This window comes from Malus sylvestris, chromosome 1 (assembly GCF_916048215.2).
Source record: "Malus sylvestris chromosome 1, drMalSylv7.2, whole genome shotgun sequence".
Taxonomy (NCBI): Eukaryota; Viridiplantae; Streptophyta; class Magnoliopsida; order Rosales; family Rosaceae; genus Malus; species Malus sylvestris.
In genome coordinates this window covers 7,965,866-7,991,792 of record NC_062260.1, presented here as the reverse complement: position 1 = coordinate 7,991,792, position 25,927 = coordinate 7,965,866, and the positions used below count along the sequence as shown (strand labels likewise).

The following is a 25,927-nucleotide window of genomic DNA, read 5'->3' as shown; positions in this document are numbered from 1 at the left end:
ACCCGATGGCATTAGCCCGAAGACTTGGGCCATATCAAGAACAGTCGTAGACATGGGACCCATATGAAAATCAAAAGTGTTTGTGCCCGAATTCCAGAAAAGAAGAGAAGAAGCAAGCAGTTCGGGCTTGGGAATAATGGTAGTTTTTTAGAGCATTATCAATTCATAAATGCCGTTATTCATCCATTTCTTCTTAAAAGTTGACTCTAGTTCATTGATCCACTGAGCCTAAGCCAGATCGTTCATCAAAGGAAAGCCTCGACGATATGACGACCACTTGGATGAAGAAATGCCCGACTTAGCCAAAAAGGGATTTGGGGAAAACCAGTTATCCCGGGGTATATTGTTCTCTATCACTGCAGGGACCCGGAAATCCGTGCGGGACCCAACGATTGTGCCCCATACACTTTAAAGAAAAGCTCAGAATACAAACATGCCCGAGGGCGATGCAGTCCGTTGAGTAAATAGCACAAAGTGGTGATGCCTTCGCCATATTCATAGGATAGTTGGATTTAGCTGGATCCTGAAGCCATTTGATGAAGTTTGGAAGGGGAACGGCAAAGAAGACGATAAGGGTAGAAGATATCGGACAAAGAGCAAAAGAAAGTCTGAAAGATTTAGAGAAGTAAAACGTCTGGGAAGTTAGGAAATTTCCAATTCCAGAGGGATTTCGTGCTAAGAATGTAGAGGATTCGTGGGTATAATGGGGAGCTTTTCAATCAATATTGGCGCCTGGGGTTCCAGTCTGAATATTAATTAAAAGGGGCACTGTTTGGGTTAAAACTTGAACTTTGGGCTCAAGAAGGAGTTGGCCTAAAAGGAGATCTAGAAGGGGAAAAAGCCCGAAGCCCAGCCAAAGCCCAGAAGGCAGGAGAGGCCATTTTCTAACTAGGTGCGAGCTATTTGACCACTTGCTCACCTGCCTAGAGACCAAGTGGTGTAAACCAGCCAGCTAATCAGCCCAAAAGTATTTTACAATGGCAGTACAAGTAAATAACTGATGAGTCACTACCCTTCAAGCTGCATTTGAGCAAGATTAATGCTACAGAAGGCTAAGCCGAAGTGTCTATAAAAGAATAAAGAGAAATCATAGATTAGGACACTCAAACAAACAAACAAATACAAGCACAAACTCTGCTCAAACCAGATTTGCCTTCAAACGAAGCTATAGTCAGCCCAAGCCTTCATCCCTTTCGGGATCAACCCTCACCAAAAACCTTTGTAATAGCTCTGTTACCTTGTCCAAATCTTGCTGTAGTATCGATTTCCTTCTGTAAACTCATCTCCCTACCCCTCTTTCTAAGCTTTCAAACTGATAGGAGCATATTTATGCGACTTAGTTGGCTTGTTCTTGTGCATTTATGTCGTGTTTCCTTAGTTATTTTAATGTTTAAAGTCATTTTCGTGTGTTTTCAGATTTTATGGACAAAGTAGGCAAGAAGATGCATTTTGGAGCATTTTGGAGCAAAATGGAGCTTGGAATGCATGTCACATATTTGGGCCAAAGTGGATGGACGAATTTGAGAACTAAAGAGGCCAAGAATGTGAAGAATTATGGTCCAAAAGATGAAGAACTCAGCCCAAAAATTTGCGACCCCAACTTGCCTTCATTGCCATGCAAAACAACATAGAATTCCCTTTGGATTCCCATGCCATGCTTGATCACTCTTGTCCCCTACATAATTTCTGATTTCATGCTTCAATTCATTTAATTATTACACTTAATTGCTTGATACCTCTTGTTCCCTTCACCCACAAAATTTTATACAACTTTCACAACCATAACATGCACCAATTGATGCTCCATCATTCACATTTGGAATCCCATGCCTTGTGTACCACATGTTGCTGCACCTTTGACCCATTTATTGACACATTTTCACCTCCCTTTCCATCTCTATGCAATGTACACAATCATTCATGCCCCCTAGCTACAAGACCACTCCATTTTACCCTTCACACTTTGCATCATCACTTCATTTTTCACCCTTGGACCATTGCACACCACATACACTCTTTGCCGTGCATTCTCCCTAGCCTAACCTGATTCTCTAAGGTTTTTGGGGCCTATATATACATGTTTACACCCCTTGGCAAAGGGTTCACACTCTCATATTCACCATTCATCACAGAAATTCGTCCATACTCACCCTAGATAGCAAAACACCCCAAAAACACCATTCTAGTGCCTAGAAAACATAACAGCCACTCCACCTTCTTCCACCCTCTTTGCCTAGTTCTCCACCACCCTCCAACCCTCAAACACTCCTCCACACTTACCCTAAACCTTTCCATACCATTCCCCATCCATTCTACATCATAAAACTACCCAAAAATCCGTCCACAAAGCAATCTGTCGCAAGCAAGCAAAGGAGAATTCTTGGATGCACTTGCTACCCAAGTTGGAGCATTTTAGGTGTTTTCTTTCCTTTGATTTTAATGTCTAATTTTATGTATCTTTGCTTTGTGAGTATGAGGAACTAAACCCCTCTTAGTTAGGGGGTGATTCGAAACCATGTTCATACTTGCAATATGATTTGATTACATCCAGTTGTGATTCATAAGTTGTGAATTCAATTTACTTATCCGATCATACAAAAAATGATTTGTGTATGTTGGTTGAGAGTGCACGCTTAATTTTCATGCATGAATTTAACGTTAGAATATAAGGGAGTTTCACCTAATCGTTATGAACTTATATTCACAAGTAGTGAAGGTTGCTAGTCACAATCACGTTAAGTAAATTCTTGGCATAAGTTTCATGCAAATCATAGTAACGAGTGCCTCGTCAATGCTTATGTTTTTCATAGAACTTAATGATTCTTGCTTGTATCTCTATTATCCAATTCATGTAGGGAACTTGTAGGGAATGTTTTGGGTTGTCGTATGCAATCATCCAATCCAATAACTTGTGGAAAAACTGAGGGTTAATTAGTGCAATTCACGGTTAATTTGGGGCGTTGAGTATTCATAGCTTATCGAAAAGCAACTGGAAATCGTTTTGTATGCAAGTGTGACATGTGTGGAGAAGAACCTCCTAGCTAGCCTTCCATTCATAAGTTTCATTCAAATTCATTTTACAATCTGTTTTGATTCACTTAAATTTGTCTAAGAATTTGTTTACTTTGTTCTTGTCTTAATTTAATTATTTTCGTCCAAAATCAACCCCATCTTATTTCTTTGAGTCATATTAATTAGAACTTGTCTTAGATTATGTTTTTAAGTGTTTTAGTTCATTAGAAAACCAAAATTCGTCCAAGTTTGTGTTAGAGTCCCAAAACTGCCCAGATTGTGTGTTTAAGGTAGTTTTGAGTGTTTAGGGGCTGTTTTGAGTCTTTTGGTTTGTTTTAGTGTTTTAAAGTATAGTTTTGCATTCTTTGAGTCTAGTTAGTGTTTTAAACTTTGTTTTTACGTTTTCAAGTCAGTTTCCAAGTGATTTAGCAATCCCTCCTAATCCCCGGCCTAGAACGATCCCTACTTACATACTTTACTACAATTGATAAAAAGAGGGTTTAATTTGTGTGCTTATATATTTCGCATCACAAACCCCTTGATAAATCACAAAGATAGGAAGTTGCAAGACGATCAGCCTTGCCCGACCCTCTTTGTTTTTATCTTTTCATTCATTAGTCTAGCAATATGTTGTATACTTTCAGTTGTATCCAAGTTATTTCTAGCAAGTTGGTGATTAAAAGACTCCTCAGTTCTTAAATCCGATTGAAATGTGTCTTCACAGTTTAAATCAGATCTAAGTTCTAAGCCTTCGGGCATGTAAGATTGATCATTCAAAAGTCCCTGGTCTCAGGGCATAAAAAAGAACCTTATGTGGACTTAACCCATCCACGACAGTCCTTGATAAACAAGAAGTCCGAAGTTACTTGGGGCGCAAGTAATCGACCTATCCCTTAGTTTTATTTCTGTTATATTATGATTATCATAGAACGTTTGAGTATAGAAGGAGTTCTGATGAGAAGCCTCAAGGCCTATATCTAAGGCCTTACAAAGGCACCTATTTGGATTCATTCTGCTCTTCGGGCTCGAGTAATTAGAAGTATAATGGTTATAACACTTCTGTAATCAATGAAACAAACATTATATGCTCGAGTACTGGGTTAGTTATTGACTGAGAGCCTCAAGGCCTACACCTAAGGCCCCACAAAGGCACCTGTCATAACTAACACGGCTTCTCGGGTATATATACAACTAAAACTCAACATCTGTTTTACATCTGCCATGCTAAAGATGGCAGTGGCATGCCTGAGCACTTAAAAGTTAATCTTGATTGTGAGCCTCAAGGCCTATACCTAAGGCCCCACAAAGGCACCTTTCAAAGTTAACTATGTCCTTCTCTTTCAGCCTTACCCGACAGGTTTTGCCCGACAAGCCCGTCAGAGAGCAGAAACCCGACAGAAAGCATCAACCGGCGCCAACCTCTTGAGGAGCTGTGTGCTCGTCGGCTAGGAAACATCCCCAACGTAAATTCTAGCCACGAACACGTTGTCAATGAACAATCACGAAGCACATGCTCCACCATCTTTGGTTTCCCTCCACAAAATAGACAGTCATCATTTTGAATAATTTTCCTCCTTGTTGGTAATTAAAATGCCTATTATATCCGAAAAAATGATATTTCCTTGTTACTTCCCCGTCATTACCAAACATAGGAATGAAAATTTTCATTTTTGATCCCCTTGTAAATTCATTTCTACGAAGACATAAATTAACCACATTAAATAAAAAAGGATACTTTGCCTTTCAACTCAATATGATGGTTTTACCCTTGACGTCGAAAGTAGACCACATGGTATACCACAAAGAGCCTAACATCTATATGCTCTAAAGGTACTAGCCTTCGGGTCAGTTACATATCAAGGTGACCTTTGGACCCATAATAACCCAATCTTCCCACTTGTGCCATACCTGGCCCAAGATTGTAGGAAGTTGACTCTTCAAAGTCTTCATTGGGTGTCCAGCGCTACGGTGCAGTTACCTTCCAAAGGCCTCCAACTAGACTTCAAGTAGCTACTTGCAAAAATTGGTTTGCATCACACTAGCAAAACATAACAGTCTACCGAGAATGACATACAACCTCCTCTCCCAGTTGCTTGTGAGGGTTCACTCCTATAAAAACTAATTTCAACAGAAAAATTGATAATAACCCTTCTTATATTAGTTTCTCTCAACCTATTCTTTGACTTGGGCATAAGAGGTCCTTTGGCTGATACCCTCCCTTTTTTTCTTGGTGTTCGTTAATTAGGCTAACTGTGTTTCTTGTTTTGTAAGTGGGGTTTCGTCAATTCTACCTTGAACGAAATTTGTATCCACAATTTCTACCTACCAAATGTAGCCTAATAGGAAAATAAGAGCATTACACATCACTCATCTTGGGTAGTGATTTCTACACAAGATTTTTCACCTCTTGCACATGTCTCTTAATTCCGCCTCTTGTTTTTCTTTTGATTTGTTCAATCTAATTTTTTTTTATGCAAAGAAATTCATTAAAGAACGAAACCTCTAGTACAACTGTTTCCAATACAATCAAAATTAAAGGCATGAAGAGCAACATCAGGTAAACAGAAATCCTAATAATGAGGATTTAAGAGTGAGAGACCAAGGTGAACTAAAGCATCCGCAACAAAGTTTACTTCCCTAAAAATGTGCTTCCAGTTAACATAACTAAAAGACTGAGCCAGGATACGAATATCATTGATTATAGAGCTAACTCTCCAAGGAATCCCCCAGTGACCCTACACAACTTCAATGATGAGTTTAGAGTCCCCATCCACCATCACTTTGGTGAAACCCTTGCGCCTAGCACACTGGAGCCCTTCTCGCAAACCCATCGCTTCTGCTACTGAAATAGTAGTGCCATCAAGGTTAAGAGACCCCGCCCCAATCATCTATGAATTACTGTTACGGAGCACAAAGGTAGCAGCATAACAGTTGTTCAAAACTGAACCATCAAAATTGAGTTTAATCACATCATGTCGGTCAGGAGGATGCCATTTAATAAAGGAAGAGATAGGTAAAGCCTCATTGGGGTCACACTTCCCATTAGCCTTGAGAAAAGCCGAACCAACACTATATGCGATAGAAACACAACGCGCCAGGACCGGGGGCACACTTCTGAACACCAAGTTATTTCTTTCTATCTAGATTTTCCAACATTTCATAATTACTTTACTAAGATCAGAAAGGCCGTCTTTGTCATTAGAACTTAAGCATTCCATCCAAAAAAAAAAAATATCATTAGTACTTATGTTACCATTATTAAAACTACCAAAAGTTAAGCTCTAAACTTTAGTAGCAAAAACACAATTACAAAAAAGATGACATTGATCTTCTTTGGCTGTATTACATAATGGACATAACTTATCAATATTTTTAACAAAATGACTTTAGCGTTTTTTGGTTTGCAACCTTTCCTGAATCATAAGCCAAGCAAACATTTTAATCTTAGGAGGAATAGTTAGCTTCCACATTTTCTTTAACAATGTAAGGCGATTACTAGAGGGATTGTTTTGATTTTGTAGCCAGGTAGTAGACTTAATGAAAAAGTTCCCATTATTGGTTAAACCCCAAATTAACTTGTCTTTTGACTTTTGTAGATGGAGGGGAATGTGACAATTTTTTCTAATGATGTCATCATCAACTACAGTAGCTAATTTAATGTTATCCCAACTACTATGAACTATAAAGTTGCTTACTTTAAGATTCCTATCATTCACGGGTATTAAATGAAAAAGGGGGTAAGGAAGAACCCATTGATGGGTCTAGAATAGTATGTCTTCACCATTACCCCACAATCCATCTCATTGCCTCATGAATGATGTTCATATTAGAAAGAATGCATTTCCAAGCAAGTGAGTAGTTTTGTTTAATCTTCAAATTTAAAAAATCAGACTTACGTAAGTATTTACTTTTGACTATTTTAGCCCACCAATTTTCTTTGTCGGTTAAAACTTTCCAACCTAATTTGGCTAAACAAACATTGTTAAAATGATCAATCCGTTTGATTCCTAAACCACCCTAATTCTTTGGAGAACAAACCTTCTTCTAGGCCATTGGTCGGAGTTTAGTATTTATCCCCCAAAAGAAATCTCTGCATTCTTTATCAATTTTAGTTGTTACCCTATTGGGGCACTCAAAACAAGACACTACATGATTCAGCATCCCAGTGAGATTAGAATTAATAAGAGTTAGCCTCCCGGCAACCCTTTCCAACCGGCAAGTTTTTGCTTCACCCGTTTAATCAATTCTATCTCGTTAACCGGATCCTTCCAAAAAACTATATTATGGATCCCTAATTACTTCCCAATAGTGGCTTTATGTTGAATGCTCAAGATTTTCACAATATTATTCCTATCCTGGTTGATAGTATTATTCGAAAAATAAATAGAAGATTTATGAAAATTTACCTGTTGAGCTGCAGCCGATGCAAACATCTTAAGGATTTGAAAGACATTTCTAGCCCCTTTAGGGGTAACTCGAGCAAAAAGTAGACACATCTGCAAAAACTAGGTTCGAAATTCTAAATCACCCAAGGGATGATAGGATTCCCACATGGGATTTAAGAGTAGAAGTCAAACGATTAAAATGTCTAATAAGCAGTTCCATACATAAAATGAAAATGTAAGGTGGTAAGGGGTCACCCTGTCATATGCCACGATTATGATAGAAATAACCATGCGGAGAGCCATTAATTAAAATGGAGAAAGAAGTTGATGCAATGCATTCCATTATTAAGTTGATCCATTTCTCATTAAAACCAAAGCGAATTAGAACATACCTTATGTGATCCCAATTTAAAAGGTCATAGGCTTTTTCCAAGTCCAATTTAACACCCATGGACCCCGTCTTGCCTTTCTTTACCTTGAAGCTGGAAAACAACTCATGGGCAATTAAGATATTATCATGAATGGAACGCCTCATAGTAAAAGCACATTGATTAGCAGAAATGCATAGGTCAAGCAAAGGCTCAAGCCTTTTAATAATAATTTTTGTTATAATTTTATAACTAACATTACAAAGACCAATGGATCTATAATTGGACACAGTTTCAGGATTATCCACTTTTGGGATTTAGACAATATTTGTGTGATTAATAAACCTTAGGCTTGAATTATTTTGAAAGAAATCTTTATTCATAGGAATAATAGTATTTTTAACCTCTTCCCAACAACCTTGGTAAAAAGCAACACAAAGACCATCAAGTCCGGGTGCTTTTAATGCACCAATGCTATTCACCGCTTCCCAAACTTCCTCATCGGAAATACATTCAAGTAGTTGCATATTATGCGTATGATCAATGCAAGGAGTTATGATATCAACCATTGTAGCCAATGTTTCCTGAGAAGGGGAACTATCACAAAAAAAAAAGCAGTTTAAATTCCTGCACAAAACTTGCTCTAGACCTTCCCCATAATTCCACCAGAAACCATTACTATCTTTAACTGATTTTATTTCATTTCTTTTCTTACGGATAAAAGCCACTTAAACTTAGCTTTTTGAGCCCACATAATTTCCTCTTCCTGTAAAACTCTGTTAAGCTCACTTCTAATTTTAACCTCGTCCTCCATGCTTATAGAGTTATCTTGATCCCTCATAATTTTATTTTGAATATCACAGAGAGAGGTTAAAAGCTTATCTTTACGATCTTTGACATTACCAAAGGTCTCTTTGTTCCACTTCCTTGCCAAATACTTGAAAGTCCCTGCACAAGCAACAAAGGTTTCTTGTGGCCTTGAAGTCCAAGCACTTTTGACAAAATTCCTAAAATTAGGATGACGTAACCACATAGCTTCAAACTGAAGGAATAAAAGCCTTTTCTAATAGGGTTTACATTATTCGTAAGTAAGATGGGACTATGATCCGATCCAAAGATAGGAAAATTATGTAGAGAAAAGTCATGGAACTCCCTCAACCACTGAGGATTAGCAACACCATGATCAAGTCTCTCGTAAATCCTAACGTTGTCACTATGACCATTGGTCCAAGTATAGGGAACACTGGAGGCAGTTAGGGAAATCAAGTCACCCCTATTTAGAAAGTTAATGAAGTTATTAATGTAGGTAGTAGTATTAGAGCAGCCCACAAGCTTTTCAATAGAATCCACAATATTATTTAAATCTCCAATTAAACACCCAGGATGGTTTGATGGTGTATGAGCTAAAATTTGATCCTAGAGATTAGCTTGTAAATGTTTTTTAGGATAAGCATAAACAAGGGTAATGAATTGCACTTTATCATTGTGCACAAAACTACACCTCTTAGCACTTAGTGGTACAAAAAAGGGCAGAATATGAAAAAAAATGTGTGCAAACCATATTCCTATCATTTAGACCATTTGCAACTCTTGGGTTAAAATCTAAAATATTTAACTCATAAATTTAGATTTTAACTCAGAAACTGTTTTTTTTTTTTTTTACTCCAATAGTTCTAGGTTAAAATTTTATCACGAAATTATTAAAGAATGAATTTAAGCTAATTTTTTTTCAAAATAAAATTTATGTAGATTATCATAATTTATTTTTATGAACATTTTAACCTAAAAAATATTCAGCTTTTGAGAAAAGTTGAGAATTCACTAAACCGACCCCATAAAACATGTATTTATAGAGTTTTTGGATGAATTTTGATTTAAATAGTTTTTAATTGTTTTAATAGTTGAATTTAATTTTGGGCCGTTAAATCTTTATTTTTATCGTTAGATTTAAACATAGGATTTAATGTACGTAAAATTTTAAATTGCCCAAATTTTAGGTTTTAACTCAAAACTTATTTTAGATCCAACCATTGAAGAATAATTGAGTAAGTTTAAATCCTAAATTTTGGTGGGTCAGCCTTTTAAACCTGGCATAAATTATGGGTTAAATTTGCCCAAATTTTGGGTTTTAACCAATTTGGATTTTAACCCAATACTTATTTTAGGCCCAACTATTGGAGAATTATTGGATTCGTTTAAAACCTAAATTTTAAGTTTTAAACCAATAATTAAAGATCATCTTAATAGTATAAAAATGAAATGTATGATATTAAAAATAAAAGGTTTAACAGTTTAGAAAAGAAATTTGACGTCTAAGACCATCTCCAAATGAGATGTCAAATATGCCAAATAAGATTGAAAAACATTTAGGTGTTCTCCAATATATATGTCATATATGATGTGACATGTGAGTCATTTGACTTCTTACTTTCTAACTGCATTTTTTAACAACAAACAAATGAGTTAAATATATTTAATTGAATTTTTTAATACATGGATCCCATTAACAACCAATAGAATAAAAACTACAATTAATTTTGATTTTTTTTAATAGTTAATTTAACTCTAGACCCAAGAAAATAATAAAATAAATATTTGACACATCCATTGAAAAATAAGATAATTTAGCACTTGTATTTAGTTTGCCATATCATTCATTAAATAAAATTTTGATATATTATATTTGACATCTTCTTTAGAAATGTTCTAAAATGTCATATCACTTAATGCTAAAGCCACGTCAAAAGCCTGCCAGGCGGAATCTTGTACGCTTGGTACCACATTCAATCGTTAACCCCAACCATACACGTGTAAGATCTTGGATACTAGGTCCCACATTGGACGTAATTGATTTCCAATCCAAATCTACCCTTGGTCAACCAGACCTTCTTCTGCTTTCTCTCAAACATAAAGCCTCCGATTTGGTCCTACCTCTCTGTATGGTCGGAGAACTGAGCTGAGCAGAGCAGAGTGATCCGTTTTCAGACCGAACAGAACAGCCACAATGAACGCAGAGTCGGTGACATTGTTGTTAGTAAATCTGGCAAGTATTATGCAGAGAGCCGATGAGTCATTGCTGCCAGGGGTGTACAAAGAAGTTGGGGCGACTCTCCACACCGACCCGACTGGGTTGGGGTCGCTTACTCTGTTTAGATCCATCGTTCAATCTTCCTGCTACCCACTCGCTGCTTACCTCTCCATGCGTCACAACCGAGCCCGTGTCATTGCTCTTGGCGCCTTTCTTTGGGCTGCTGCCACCTTCCTTGTTGGCTTCTCTTCCACTTTCCTTCAGGTCTCCCACTCTCTCTCTCTCTCTCTCTCTCTCTCATTGTTTTCATTTTTTAAATTTTTATATACAAGCGACGAACGAAAAAGGTGTTCTTTTTCCTTCAAACATGAATATATTGTGAGATGGAATAGTTACTTTTGTCATCTTTGGCGGTTCGTTATTAGACAGTATGTTTGTATGCATAGATCTATGACAGCCCATGTTTTGAATTGGCTCTGTGTTTTGCTTTGAGTTGTTGCTTGAATTGGAAATGGGGAATGCTGTTGCATGTATTGCCATATTATATTTTAGGGAAACTGTTGATTTGATTTCAATCTTCAGCCATGTTTCCACATTGTGTATGTGTGGAGAAAATCATCTAAGGCAGCTGATTGAAGAAGAAAATCGTTTGATGAGCCTGTCATGGATTGTTTTCATAGTCCATCATCATTTTAATCGTATGGTTCATTAGCAAGATCATTACTAATGCTGTAAATTTCGAAGAAAAAGTAGATTGGCCTTACCAAGTTTGAAAATGTGCTTATTAACATTACCAAAAATGGTCAAGGACTTATTTCAGGAATAGACAGATGTTTAGAATTATAAAATTATTTGACTTTGTGTTGTTCTTGTGAGATTTTATTTTATTTTTTATACTGCCAATTCACCCGTCGTAGATGAACAGAGAATATAAACATAATGTTGAAGTTGTGATTTATTTGGTTTCTCTTCTCTTCTCTTCTCTCGCTGTTTTAAGTCAGCAGTACGTATTATGATAGTGTCTGAAAATCCAGCTGTGTCCTACCATTTATTTATCTTATAGAAAAATCCTACTTTTGCTCGCCCATGACTGCCAAATCTCATTCTGTATACTTTCTTCATAAATATGAATCTAATCTAGGATGTTGCACCTGTGGAGATGGGAGGTTTGGGGAAGAGATCAGTTCATGTTTCAACATGAAGCTCATAGCTCTTGATACGAGATAATGAATCTTAAACTAACCACAAGTAAATAGGCTAAAAAACTGTCCAATAAGTTTGTAAGGTGTAATTCAGAACTGCAACGTTTTGAATCACTCAAAACTTTCAGCACGTGAAAGCTATTGTTTTGTTGGATTGCAAGATTACAATTCAACACTAAGTTGTCTGATTTGGTCAATTAGGTGGCTGTTTCAAGAGGTTTAAATGGAATTGGACTTGCCATTGTCACTCCTGCTATTCAGTCTCTTGTTGCCGACTCAACTGATGAGAGCAACCGTGGTACAGCATTTGGATGGTTACAACTAACAGGAAACATTGGCTCCATAATTGGCGGTCTTTGTTCTGTACTAATAGCGTCCACTTCGTTCATGGGCATACCTGGTTGGAGAATTGCATTCCATTTGGTTGGTCTCATTAGTGTCATAGTCGGTATATTGGTTCTCCTTTTTGCCAATGATCCGCACTACATAGAGAGCAGCGGTAGAGCTAAAGATATAATTCCACATAAGCCTTTTTCATCAGAAATGAAAGATCTGGTTAAAGAAGCAAAGTCAGTTATTAGAATCCCATCTTTTCAAATTCTCATTGCTCAGGGTGTCTTTGGATCATTCCCCTGGTCAGGTTTGTCATTTGCTCCTTTGTGGTTAGAACTTATTGGTTTCTCGCACAAAGAAACGGCAGTTCTTTGGACCATATTTATTATTGGTGGATCACTTGGAAGTCTCTTTGGAGGAATCATGGGGGATACCCTTGCAAAACCCTTTCCCAATGCTGGGAGGATAGTTCTTTCACAGATAAGTGCCGGTTCAGCCATTCCTTTTGCTGCTATTTTGCTACTGGTGTTGCCTGATGACCCAACAACAGGATTCTCACACGGGCTGGTCTTGTTCGTCATGGGATGGTTTACTTCCTGGAATGCTCCAGCAACTAACAAGTATGTATCCTTGACCCACTGTGTCCCTTTTTACCATGGCTTTAGAGTTACCATGACATCGAATTTTCTTTTCTTGCATTTTCCCCATGCCATGGTGGGGATGAGAAGAGTAAAATTGCATTGAAGATTGGATTTGGTTTCTATTTCTAGGAGTTGCTAATAAAAAAAATTTCATACTAATCCTAGTGACCAGTTTATTCACATGTGTTCTTGTTCACAAAACAATAAGATTATAAAAGGAGTCGATCCAGCTTTCTTCGAGTCTTGCACATTAGAAACTTTCATTTGAATTTGTTTTTGTAATTAGGTTGGGGAGGTCCGCCATGTCAAATTCAAATTTGCTAACTCTCTTGAGTTAGTGACAATTGTTCAGCATTTTAGAGTTCCATTTAAATCTTCTCAACTCATTTCGTTAGCCTTATTAGTATGTTTATATCAATATGTATTTTAACTAGTTTCATAGGTACACTCTTTGAGTTATTGATAAATTTTACTATTATATTTTCAAAAACTCTCTTGAGCTTCATAGGCTAGGTATGGACACTCTTGCATTGACAGAAACATATGCATGATCTGTCAAGTAAAAACACATCCTTCACCCTCTTTGCATGATCAGTGCTGAAGAGTTAGGGTTGATAAGTCATATTGACTAGAGTTACGTTCCAATTCTGCATGGTCATGTTTTCAAGTGATCCTCGTGCAGTCAAAAACTAAATTACTGGTCACAAAAGTTCAGATACTTATACTTTCTTGGAACTCTTTCAATGTGCAAGCTGGTTCACAGTCCCATATTTGCCGAGATAGTCCCTGAGAGGTCTCGTACCAGCATATATGCTTTGGATCAATCATTCGAGTCCATCCTATCATCATTTGCTCCCCCGATAGTAGGACTTTTGGCGCAGCACGTTTATGGTTTTAAGCCAGTTCCTAAAGGATCATCAGATTCTGTAGAGGTTGAAACAGATAGAGAAAACGCTGCATCACTTGCCAAGGCACTCTACACAGCAATGGGCATTCCGATGACACTCTGCGTTTTTATCTACTCCTTCCTTTACTGCACATACCCCAGAGACAGAGACCGGGCTAGAATGCAAGCATTAGCAGAATCCGAAATGCAGCAGCTGGAAACGAATTGTTCCCCTTCACGAGGAGAATACTCTGAAGTTCATGTTTCAGAATCAAAAATGCCAAATGGAAATGAAAAAAGCGAAATTGACTTCGAATATGGATTAGAGGAGGTCATTGATTTGGATGATAATGATGAGAAGTCCCTTCTTTCCGATCATCAAACATTCTCAAATCTGAAAGAATAGGGGATGTACAAAGCAGAAGCTGAATTTTGTTAATTGGCTTCATGTAAGCCAAATCAAGTGCAGAAAATTTGCATGCTTGGGTGGATGCTCATGAAATCTTTTTTAAGTTAACAACTAGAATCTTTGTCATACCGCATTTTGTTATTTGTTACTAACACACTCAATGGTTTATTTTGAGGGTTTCCACAGATTTTAGAGCAACAATTTCAAAGGTTACCAGTTGATTATTGTTATAATCGTAACTGTTCATTCTTGTTGTAGATATAACCTCTTTAATTCCTTGATGGAGTTTATTTAAGCTCTCTTTAATAGAATTGTTAATGCAGTCATATAACTTATATTATATGGTCAAAGGGTCCTTACCGTTCACTTCCTAGGTATGCCTATTTGAATCTATACCTCTAATTTGAAAGTAAAATATTATTAGACCGTGATATTAATTGGTTAAATTTTGATTAGACATAATAGTTTGTGCTATTGCAAATTCGTAAGCGGATTTCATTATTTAGATCGAATTCTAGGGACTCAAAAGTCCACTTTATCCAAATTAAAACAATCATGACCACTGGTTCTTTGCTAGCTATTCATCAATCTTTAGCGGTTTTCCTTCCTAGGAAATTCTAGAGTAGATTCATCCATGCATTGAATAAATTGTTACGAATTCGAAGAATTTAATAGGTGAATCTAAAGTACTTTAAAGGAGTTTTAACGAAATACTTCCGATACTGTTTATTTTAACGAAAAATCATATTTTTACTCTAAAAAGTCACTTCTGGTACTATTCACTTCCAACGCCTTTTTGTTATTTTGATTAAGACTCAAAGTTTTCAACTTTTTTTTGTTAGTTTTCCTTACTTTTTTAAATGCAATTTATATTATACATACACTCACGCTAATATATGAGATATTTCATCACACATTGATGATAGACTAATTTGCTTTTATATGTTGTCTCGATACCACAGGAGACAGTAGCATACTTTTGATCATTGAGTCAAACTGGACTGAGAGTTCGAACTATGGTTTGGAGTTCTAAACCTTTGCTCGCTATCCATTAGACCAACCGAAAAAATGCAATTATAGTATACATTGATATAATGACTCTTCTTTTGTGTGGGAGGGGGAGGGAGAGGATGAGAAAAGAAGACGAGGGGGGGTGATTTGCTCAGCTTAAGTGTGTGCGTGTGTGTGAGTGTGTGCAGGGAATTGAAAGTGAGGGTAGGGTCATAGCTGTACAAGCACAAAGAGTGAGGATTCTCTCCTGAGCTAAGAGTGAGGATTCTCATGACCAAGTCTATTGGGCTGTTCAAATTTTATCCAATGGTTACAAACAGGGAATTCTTTTAAAAGTTATAATAACTGTAACCGTTGGATAAAATTTGAACGGCCCAATGAGTTTGGTCAGGAGGATCCTCACCCTTAGCTAGGATCCTGATCCCTTCTTTCTGTGCGTTTCTTTGAGCTTTTCACTGGGGGCAGACAATTGACAAATCTAATCAAATGGCAAATGGGTGCACACCAAGCTATCTAAAAGCAGTGCCTGCCCTGCCTGCCTCCTTGGCCTTCAACCCTTTGTTGCATGTCGGCCGTGCATCATCCGCGTGTGCTGCTCTCTGCGCATACGCCTGCATCTCATTGTGTTCTTTTGAGTGAGGATTCTCGCTGGATTCTCTTTGTGAGGATTCCAAAGATTCTTAAATCACATCCATTCATCATACATCGTGTGATCAGAAATTATTGTAAATTCTTTTATTTAAAATTGAATATAAATAGTACCTGACGAAAACTGACCGCAAGATGTACGATGAACGGATGTAATTGGAGGATCTCCGAGATCCTCACAAAGAGAATTCAGTGAGGATCCTCACTCGTTCTTTCTGGGCAAAGCTTGAGGCATAATTGCCACTCACTCAACTAATATATCGAAATTTTCTTTTGTCAAACTGGTGTAGACATCGAAATTTCGGTGAAATAAATGTTCACACAACCGATTAAAATTTCGACATGCCAGGACATATATGGCATGCGCCATGTGTCTCATAAATTGTACACATGGATGTAACTCATCAAAATTAGACGAGTCATACACGTGTCAACATTTGGTGAAAATAAATTATTTGATTTTAATTTAATTAAATCAAATATTAATTCATGTAGTCAAATCACGAACCGGCCCACAAATCGAGTCCTGGTTTTTTCGTCAATTAATCAAGCCCACAATTAAGGTAAAATCCATATTCCGTCAAGGCTTGGAGAGTCTATAAATAGGAGGCTCCAAGACAAAGAAAAGGGACCAGAATTCATTCAACCACCTAGACACTGCCAAAGCTCAAGCACCCAAACCCTTAAAACACTTACAAGAATTCAGAAAGCTCTTTACGTTCTTCATCAAACCGTCGAAGAATCATCAAGCACTACTACCCGTGTTAATCCTTCAAATCCCCAAGAGCCAAAACCTCGCGACAACCGTGCATCCGAGATCAAGTCATCGCGACCATTGGGTCAACAACCTACACATCCACACATATTTCAAAGATCAAATAAGAGGAAACTTGTAAATAGAGATTGTAACCCTACAAATTCATTAATACAAATATTTTTTGTACACGTATTCTTTTTTCATTTGCTACAGGATTTTCGTGTTTACAACTGGTTATTATGTTTTACGACTATGAATTTGGCCATATCAAGGTGTATTTCATCCATTTCTCGATCTGGGTAATCTAAACTACAAGGAGAAATGTTCAAACTTGATTGCAGATAAATGAACATATTTTTCTAGTTAACTTGGTTAGACCCAAATATGTAGTATTTCATCCATTTCCCAACAAAGTGTGTATTAGAGGTCATGTGTTAGGAAGGATATCTTTGTTTAATGTCTTTATTAGATGTCAAGTGAGCATTCTACATTCCAAGTTTGAGGACCAAGAGTTGTGTTTAAAGCTTTGAAGAGTATTAATTAGGCCCATAACATTTCAACTGCCATCTTTACCATAATTACTTAGCTATTATTATGGGATAAAGGAAGCCATAAAAGGCCAATTATTTTCATTGTTCTTAGAGCACCTCCAGCGGGGGAGGTTGCTCGGGGGCCAGTGGATCAAACAGTAGCAAATTGTTGGGGGGATGACCTCCAGCGTAGGAAAGCCTAAGCGACAGGTGAGGCCCGAGGAGCAGGCCCGTCGAGGATTGCCAGCCCGAGAGCCCGAGGGCTGCGTCAGGCGCGTGCGTTTCATACGCGCGAGTCATCCGACAAAAAAACAGGGCTGGGGCCCGCGAATTCAGTTTTGAAAAGTTACCGTTGGGGAAACCACGTGGCTTCCCCATGTCTGTTCGATTGAAACGGTCCTATTTTATGGACCGTTGGATTTCCAACGGTAAAAAACATTTAAAAATCTCATTTAATTTCATCCGTTTGATCTAAGATCAACGGTCCACGTTATTAGGCTTTGTAAATTAAAAAAAAAGAAGAAAAAACAGTTTAAAAATCTAAAATGTCATCGTTGTGACACGTGGCACAATCTGGAGTGTTGGAATTTAAATTTTTTAAAATCCAATGGCAGAGATTAAATAGGTGAATAAAAATTAAAAAAAAATGTAAAAAAATTCTTAAAAATCCGAAAAAAAATAATGAAAAATTATAAAAAATTTTGATTTTACTTTTCTATAAATACCTTCTCATTATCTTCTACCCTACACCACAATTTCATATTTTCTCAACTACTTTCAACCACATTCCTATCTTTCTCTCAAAGTTTCAATCCAATTTTTTTCCAACAAAATGACTACTCAACCAGGTACGAATTGGACGCTTCTTGAAGATGTTGCGTTGTGTACTAGTTGGGTTCAAGTTACTCATGATTCGATTACGGGTAATGAGATGCAGTTGTGAGAAATGTGGAGTCTTATTCATACCAATTATCTTGAGAAAATGGGTGGGCAAAGAACTAAAGAATCGATGTCCAGTCGTTGGAAATTACTTAGTCAATCGTTTAGTACGTGGAGAGACGCCTTGGCACAAGCTAGTGGTAATCTTCGAAGTGGGGAAAATTTAGCGGATCAGGTAACAATATATTATTTATTTGTTTGTATTATTTGTTAGCTACTTTCATTATAATGATTTGTTTGTATTATTTATTTGTTATCTACTTTCATTATAATTATTTGGTTGTATTATTTATTTGTTACCTACTTTCATTATAATTATTTGTTAGCTACTTTCATTATATTTATTTGTTTGTATTATTTGTTACCTACTTTCATTATAATTATTTGTTTGTATTATTTATTTGTTACATACTTTCATTATAATTATTTGTTTGTATTATTTATTTGTTACCTATTCTCATTATAATTATTTATTCTCCCGCATTGTGTAGGAACTTCAAGCACAAGGTTATGTATTATTTTATAAATAAAAAATACTAATATTTTATTGCCAATTGCCAGGGCTATTCAATGCAGGGGTGGAGATGCAAAAGGCAATTGCCAGGGGAATGCATTGTTCATTAAGGGCAGTTACTGTTCACTAGGTGGATTAAATAGTGAATAGCTTGGGGGGAGGGCTCCTACACTGGAGTTGCTCTTATTCTGGATGCTCGTGGGAATGAACAAATGTTTGTGTTTTACTTTAAGGATGAGGTAATGCTAGGGAGACTATCAATTTAAATTATATATTGTCAACTATATGACGTGGTTGTTGATGATTGGATTATCACTTTAGTGTTTATTAAAGTGCTTATTTCTATTGGTGACACATCACATAATTTGCAAATTTGATCTAAAAAATTGGTCTACCTAACCTCACTTTTAAAGAAAACACCTTAATAGTAGGTAACTTATAATACTTTTGACATCATGATGAGGCATCATCAAACAAACAACTCAACCGATCTACACGAAAACCCTTGCTCTACGCGATACTCTTCTCACACCCTTGAGAAGAAAAAAAAAAACTATCCTAAACTTTCCACTAACATATCTTCAGTTCCGGATAAGTGAACAACACTGAAGCCGTAGAACTTGAAAATTTAGAAGCATCTTCAATTCGGACAAGTGAACGACACTTCTTATGGTTAGTTGGTTATCTATCCAAATCTCGGTCGGTGAAGAGTTTCTAACTTTTTCACCAAATAGGTCACTTCATTAGCCTCCCAACGAAGTGAAATGTTCAGTATAAAAACGCTCACCTCTTTTGACTACCTGTACCCTTACAGCCTAATACCAATTTGACGCATCTATATTCTCACGAATATAGTTGAGGCAGCCAAACCTGGTGCAGGAAATTTGAACTTCGCGATGATCTGGGAAACCTTGTCTTAAGGTTCTAGAACCCAAGGACAATACTTGTTCCTTCCTCGACCGTAATTGCTCAAGTGCATAAGTCAGCAACACATTCGACACCACCCTCACCATCACATCTATTCGATCTATTAAACCGAGATCGGTTACGAGTTGGTATGCCCACATTCACAAGAAGGACATAGTTAGCTCATATTTACTCAGCCTGCTCGCCACGTAGGCATTGTAATTTCAAGGGTCGATAGAAACTTCATTGAGAATCATAAATAACTTACATAAGACATGCATGCCAAATGAGGTATCGGAGCAAACCTCACCGAAGAAAATCACATGAGAAATCCTTGGAGAAGGAAGAAGAGACCAAACATGATAAAAGAAACACCACAACTCCATAGTTTATATTCACCAAAATACTATATAATATACCAGTCATTGAGAACTCACATCCAACCAAGGAATATAACACGAAAACTAAAGCATGCGAACCAGAGAATTACCATAAAGGTACCATGACAAAAGCACGTTCTAATGATTTTGTGATTGTCGGAAGTAGTGTTCTAAGTCACTTCTAACAACCTTTGGCACTCCTCATAACCTTTATCAAGTGTACAAAAACCAAAACAACAATCTCATATATAAACAACAACAACTACTACTGTAAGATCCACGGTTGAGCAGTAAGTTATAGCCGTTGAAAGTCTAACCATAACTGGACAAAGGTTCTCCTCAACATAACAAAAGAGCAACAACAACCAAAGGTAGAGATGATTAAATAATAATAATAATAATAGAGGGAGAGAGGAAAGTGACCAAGAGGGTGTTTATTCTATTTTTCCACCACTCAATATATTTCCACCCTCCATTAAAGCTCCATTATCACTAACATAATGTAGAACAAGAATCTCCGTATTTTACATACAACAAATAAAAAAAATGAAACAATGTATAATGAATTTATTCGAAATATAAATTAGGGTGGAATTCTCTTCGTGTAAGGGTTCTCCTTTTCTCTCTACTTCCCTAGTAGAGTCTTAGGGTTCTGGAGAGATTCGACTCCCTTTCTACTGCATGTTCTACCGATGGTGGAACACTCTGTGGAAAGGTCTGCTTAAGTTTGGTTGTGTGATTGTTTGCCCTTGTCAAATTATGGACAACGCTGTTCACTCTTTTGCCTCGCAGTTTGGCATAACGGAGGATGATGAGTGTGAAGTTGTGATTCAAGATAACTCTCAAGTTGGTATTTCAAACTTCTTGCTGGTGGGCAAGTTTTTGGCTCATAAGAATTATAACAAGGAGGCATTCATGTCATTCTTCAAAAACCTATGGCGCCCTAGAGCCTATGTCTTCATTTATTCGCTGAAAGGAGACATAATTCTCTTTGCTTTTCAGTCTGATGGGGATCACACTACTATACTCAATAGAGGCCCATGGAATTTTAAGAAGATGTTGTTCATCCTTGCTCCGGTTCCCATTGTAGAGTCTAGCTTTCTGGATTCAAGCCTTTGGTATTCCCCTAACTTATATGACTGCTGAAATAGGCAAGATTATTGGGCAATCTTTGGGCGTTGTCATGAAAGTTGATCAAAATAGAACTGAGGACTGTTTGGGTGATTATCTCTGCATCAAAGTTGAACTTAATGTGTTTTAACCTCTATGTAGAATTCTCAAAGTTGATCTTCCCAATGGGATTAGGGTAGATGTAGATCTCCTGTATGAAAGGCTTTATGCCTATTGTTTTCTATGCAGGTGTTTTGACCATGTCGACCTTGGTTGTCAACGATATACTGGTGGTGTCATTGATACCGCCATGGCCCTGTATGGATCTTGGCTTCAAGCCAAGGCTAAATGTGCAGGCCGTTATAACCTCTGTGGGTGTCGATTTAGACTGGGTGAGGAGGATTATTTTGTGGATTCCGATGAGGAGCAGCCATCGGAGAATGGCCCATCTCCAAGTCCTGGAGTAATGAGTGATCCCGGGCTAAGTGTGATTGATTTGGAAACCTCGGTTGATTGTAGGAATGATGTGCTCATCTTGTTCCATGAACCTCAGGATTTGGCTCAAGAATATGAGCGTTTGATTGAGGAAAATCCCCGAGTTGACTTGGCACCTTTGATACCTGATTTAAATCTTGCCATTTAATTCCTCAATTCTCGGTATGTCTAATTTGGATCCATCATGTTTTATAGACCTTCCTGACTTAGTTCATGTGACTGACCTAGTGTTACTAGGTGAAACTTGGAAAGAGCCCGATTAATGTCTCCAACTCAGACCTATTTAAATTAAGTCCCATCATTCGTCACTTGTTAGGTTTGTCAATTAAGGCTGTTGCTTCTCGATCATGATTGCTAGGCATGAAGGCTATGACATGCACCGAAGCTTCAGTTCACGGCGGCCTGCATCTCTTTCGGATCAAGCTGGAGGTAAACGTGGTTGTGATTCTCCTATGGCAGATGGCTTGGTACACCTCCAAACCACCATTCATCTTGCAATCTGCTTCTCCTGCTCTAAAATCATCAGTGGTGGATGTGTTAGGACAGCCTCACCGATTGCCATAAATTGTGTTACCTAGAACTACCGTGATCTGGGGAACGACCCAGTAGCTTAAACGCTGAAAATTTTGGTTTCCCAGCAGGTTCCCCAAATTCTATTTCTCAATTAGACTAAATGTGATGCAAAGAGAATTTCTTTCCTTAAATTTCGTCCTGGTTTCAGTTTTTACTTTTCTGTTCCTAGGAATGGTCGATCAAGTTGTTTTCCATCTTTTGGGCTGATGTTATGCCTCTCCAAATTCTTAGCTCCTCAGTACATCACATTGATGCATAAATTGGAGCCATTGGTGACTCTCTTCACTGGTGACTTACCGGGTTCTATGGATATGTTGCTACCTCTGAACGACATAACTCTTGGGATTTAATGCGACATTTAAATTCCCTAAGTACTCTCTTATGGTTGATTTTTGGTGACTTTAATGAGGTTTTGCTAGCTTCTGAGAAAACTGGTGGAAAGTCGGTAACACTGTCCAAATGCAGGGTTGTGATGTGGTGGGTGCCTATAATTTGGGTGATTTGGGATTTCACGGTGATGTGTTTATGTGGGCAAATTTGATTACTAAATGTCGCTTAGATTAGTGCTTAGCTAACCCGAGTTGGCGACATATTTTCAAGCACTTGTAGGTCCTTCATCTTGCTCCTCTCACCTTAGATCACGTTCCTATTTTACTCCAAGTCCGACAAGGTCCCGTGCAGATTCGAAGCAAGCATAAACAATTTGGTTTTGAAGAGGCTTGGCTCCAACTTAAGGATTTCTTTCAAGTGGTTTCATCTGGTTGGTCTAAACAGGTCTAAAGAACACCATCATTTTGTGTTTGCGAGAAGATCAAAGCAGCTCGTATTGAAGGTTCTCTTCCAAAACCTTTCAGATTCGGTGGAATGGGACCTTGGGAGTAATTTGCACAGTAAGCTTGAATCTATGCTATCCTAGGAGGAGTTTTATTGGAAACAGCGTTCTAAAGTGGCTTGGTTGCGTGGTAGGGATCGTAACACTCGATACTTCCACCAAAAGGATTCGAATCGTTGTTGAAAAAATTGCATAAAAGGCCTTTTCAATGCTAACAATATCTGGTTGAAAGAATTCTGAGGACATTGAACAGATGATAGTTGAGTATTTCTTCTCCGTGTTCTCTTCTAATGGTGATTCTTCATGTGATGAGATCTTGGCTTCAGTCCATGGGCAGGTTACCTCGGAGATGAATCATTCTTTATGTGCTAATTTTTCTGATGAGGAGATTAAAGAAACTCTTTTCCAAATGGACCCTCATACAGCATCAGATCTGGATGGCAGGTCTCTTTTTTTTTTCTTCAGAACTTCTGGGATATCGTCGATGATGATGTGGTTTCTGCGGTAAGATCCTTCCTAACTTGTGGTTGTATTCTCAACCAACTCAACTACATGATGGTTTCTCTTATACTGAAGGTTGTCAAACCTCATCATATAGGTTAGTTAAGGCCGATTGCCCTGTGTAACGTACTGTATAAGATCAAGGCTAAGGTTATTGTGAACCATTTAAAAGGTATGATGGATGCAATCATTTCAAATTAACAAAGAGCTTTTGTACCAGGGCGTCTAATTTTGGACAATTCTCTTGTGGCTTCTGAGGTGGGACATTATCTTCATACTTATGATGATGTAAATAGGGCTTCTTAGCACTAAAGCTCGATATGAGCAAGGCATATAACTGTGTGGAGTGGAGTTTCTTAAGGAAAATCATGCAAAAGCTCGGTTTTGATCCTCGTTGGACTGATATTGTTATGAGTTGTGTTAGCTCCATTTCATATTCTTTTCTGGTTAATGGTGAGATTACTGGATACATCTCCCCTACCTGTGGCCTCAGACAAGGGGACCCTCTCTTTCCCTATTTGTTTTTGTTGTGTGCGGAAGGGTTGACAACCTTAATTGCACAAAATGAACAGATAGGCCACTTACATGGGGTTTCAATTTGATGCAGGGCTTCTAGTATTTCCCACTTATTGTTTGCTAATGACGGCTTCTTGTTCCTATGAGCCTTATTCCAGGAATGTTGGAACCTTAAAAAGATGTTGAGATCCTATAAGTTGGCTTTGGATCAATGTATCAATTTTCAGAAGTGAGCAATCTCGTTCTCACCCAATATTAGGCGAGATATTCAAGATCAGTTGGCTGCCTTCTTGGGCATGGTTTGGGTAGATGTGCAGGATCGCTACTTGGGTCTTCCTATTGTTCTTGGGCATAATTGTCCGGAACGGTTTCTTATATTACGGATCAGCTCTGGAAGAAATTGAAGGGATGGAAGGACAAACTTCTTAGTGCAGCAGGTAAGGAAATTCTTATTAAAGTGGTTGGTCAGTCTTTTCCTATATACGATGAACTACTTCTTACTCCCCAAAACATTTTGCAAGGATTTGCAACATATATTATGTCATTTCTGGTGGGGTGATCGTGATGACACTTGCCTAATACATTGGCTTTCTTGGGAGAATATGTGTAGGCCAAGAATGAGGGTGGCCTCAGGTTCCATTCTCTCTATGATTTTAATCTGGCCCTATTTGCTAAACAAGGTTGGCGGTTGCATCAGAATCCCAAGTCGTTGGCATCCTAATTGCTAAAGGTGAAATTTTTCCCCCATAATTCTTTTTGGTAGGCATCTTTGGGGGGCCCCCGTCTGTCAGTTGGAGAGGAATCTTGGAGGCTTGCCCCATCCTTGAGAGAGGTTCTAGTTGGTGAGTGGGTAATATAGAATCGATTTGTATTTGGCATGACCATTGGCTCAATCGCCCCCATCTCTTCGGTCCTCTAACACCTTGCCTTGATAATTATGGGGTAGATTTGGTCTCTAATTTGATTATCCCTGCATCGGCTTCCTGGAATCATGAGTTGGTTTATGTGTTGTTTCCTCCCTGTGACGCTTCGCTCATTCTCTTTATTTCATTGAGCAGGAGCTTACTTTTGGATAAATTGATATGGCACTATGACACCAAGGGTTTGTTCTCGGTGAAAAGCGGCTATAAAGCAGCCTACTGCATGCGTAATCAAGCCTCTGGTTCGTAGCTGAGCTTTGCGAGTATTTCTATGTGGAAGGCTATTTGGAAAGCTAATCTTCCTGGCAAGGCGAATTGTGTGTTTTGAAGGTCTGCCTCAGCATTCTGCCTACTCGTTCTAACTTGGAGAAAAAAAGGGTGGCGGTGGACAACATTTGGGTTTTTTGTAGTTCCTCTTCGGAGTCGGCACTACATGTGTTCATTGATTGCCCTTTTGCCCCCTCGTTTTCTTCCTCCAATTTGAGTTTGGGTCCAAGGCCTCCAGCGCACACCTCTGTTTGTGATTGGGTGGCTTTGTTTACTTCATATCTTTCTCCAAGACAATTGGCCCTATTTTTAATGCTCACTCATTCCATCTGGCGCGCAAGAAATTCTCTTCTTTGGGATGGCAAAGTTGATAGCCCGTCTTTGAAAAGTCGCTTAACCAAACTGATTTTGGAGGATTTTACTTAGGCTAAGCCTACATCTCAATCTCGTGCTGTTCAGGCTGCGTTCCGTTGGTGTCCCCTTCTACATGGATGGTTTAAAATTAATGTGAATGGTTCCTTTATTGCTGCTGAGGTGTAGGTGCGATATTTTGTGACGAAGCCAGTAGCTATGCTGGAGGTTTTGTTCATCAAATATCTCTTGCATCAAATCCCACGATGGTAAAGTTGCTTACTGTTCTTGATGGAGTTTACTGGGCCTTGCAACGGCCTGTCGAGGATCATCTTAGAGTGTGACTCATTGCAGGTGGTTCAGTCTATTTGTAGTTTCAAGCAGAGGTCTTCTTCAATGAATCTAATAGTGGA

General features: G+C 38.0%; 1 protein-coding gene across 2 annotated transcripts; it reads left to right on the top strand.

The window, feature by feature from the left end:
* Positions 1-10,651: 10,651 nt before the first annotated feature.
* On the top strand, positions 10,652-14,497 carry LOC126582683 (uncharacterized). 2 transcript variants are annotated; one of them, XM_050246890.1, is made up of 3 exons: positions 10,652-11,057; positions 12,197-12,948; positions 13,733-14,497. In XM_050246890.1, the coding sequence occupies exons 1-3, from the start codon at positions 10,770-10,772 to the stop codon at positions 14,259-14,261; spliced, it is 1,569 nt and encodes a 522-aa protein (XP_050102847.1). In that variant the 5' UTR covers positions 10,652-10,769; the 3' UTR covers positions 14,262-14,497. The 2 variants fall into 2 exon arrangements, with proteins under 2 accessions (XP_050102847.1, XP_050102913.1); XM_050246956.1 differs by having other exon boundaries at positions 13,722-13,884.
* The last annotated feature ends 11,430 nt before the right edge of the window (positions 14,498-25,927 follow it).

Coding starts and splice junctions, on each gene's coding strand:
- LOC126582683 (XM_050246890.1), top strand. CDS start 10,770: ATGAACGCAGAGTCGGTGACATTGTTGTTAGTAAATCTGGCAAGTATT. Junction 11,058..12,196: donor TCTCTTCCACTTTCCTTCAG/GTCTCCCACTCT, acceptor TTGGTCAATTAG/GTGGCTGTTTCAAGAGGTTT. Junction 12,949..13,732: donor AATGCTCCAGCAACTAACAA/GTATGTATCCTT, acceptor GCTGGTTCACAG/TCCCATATTTGCCGAGATAG.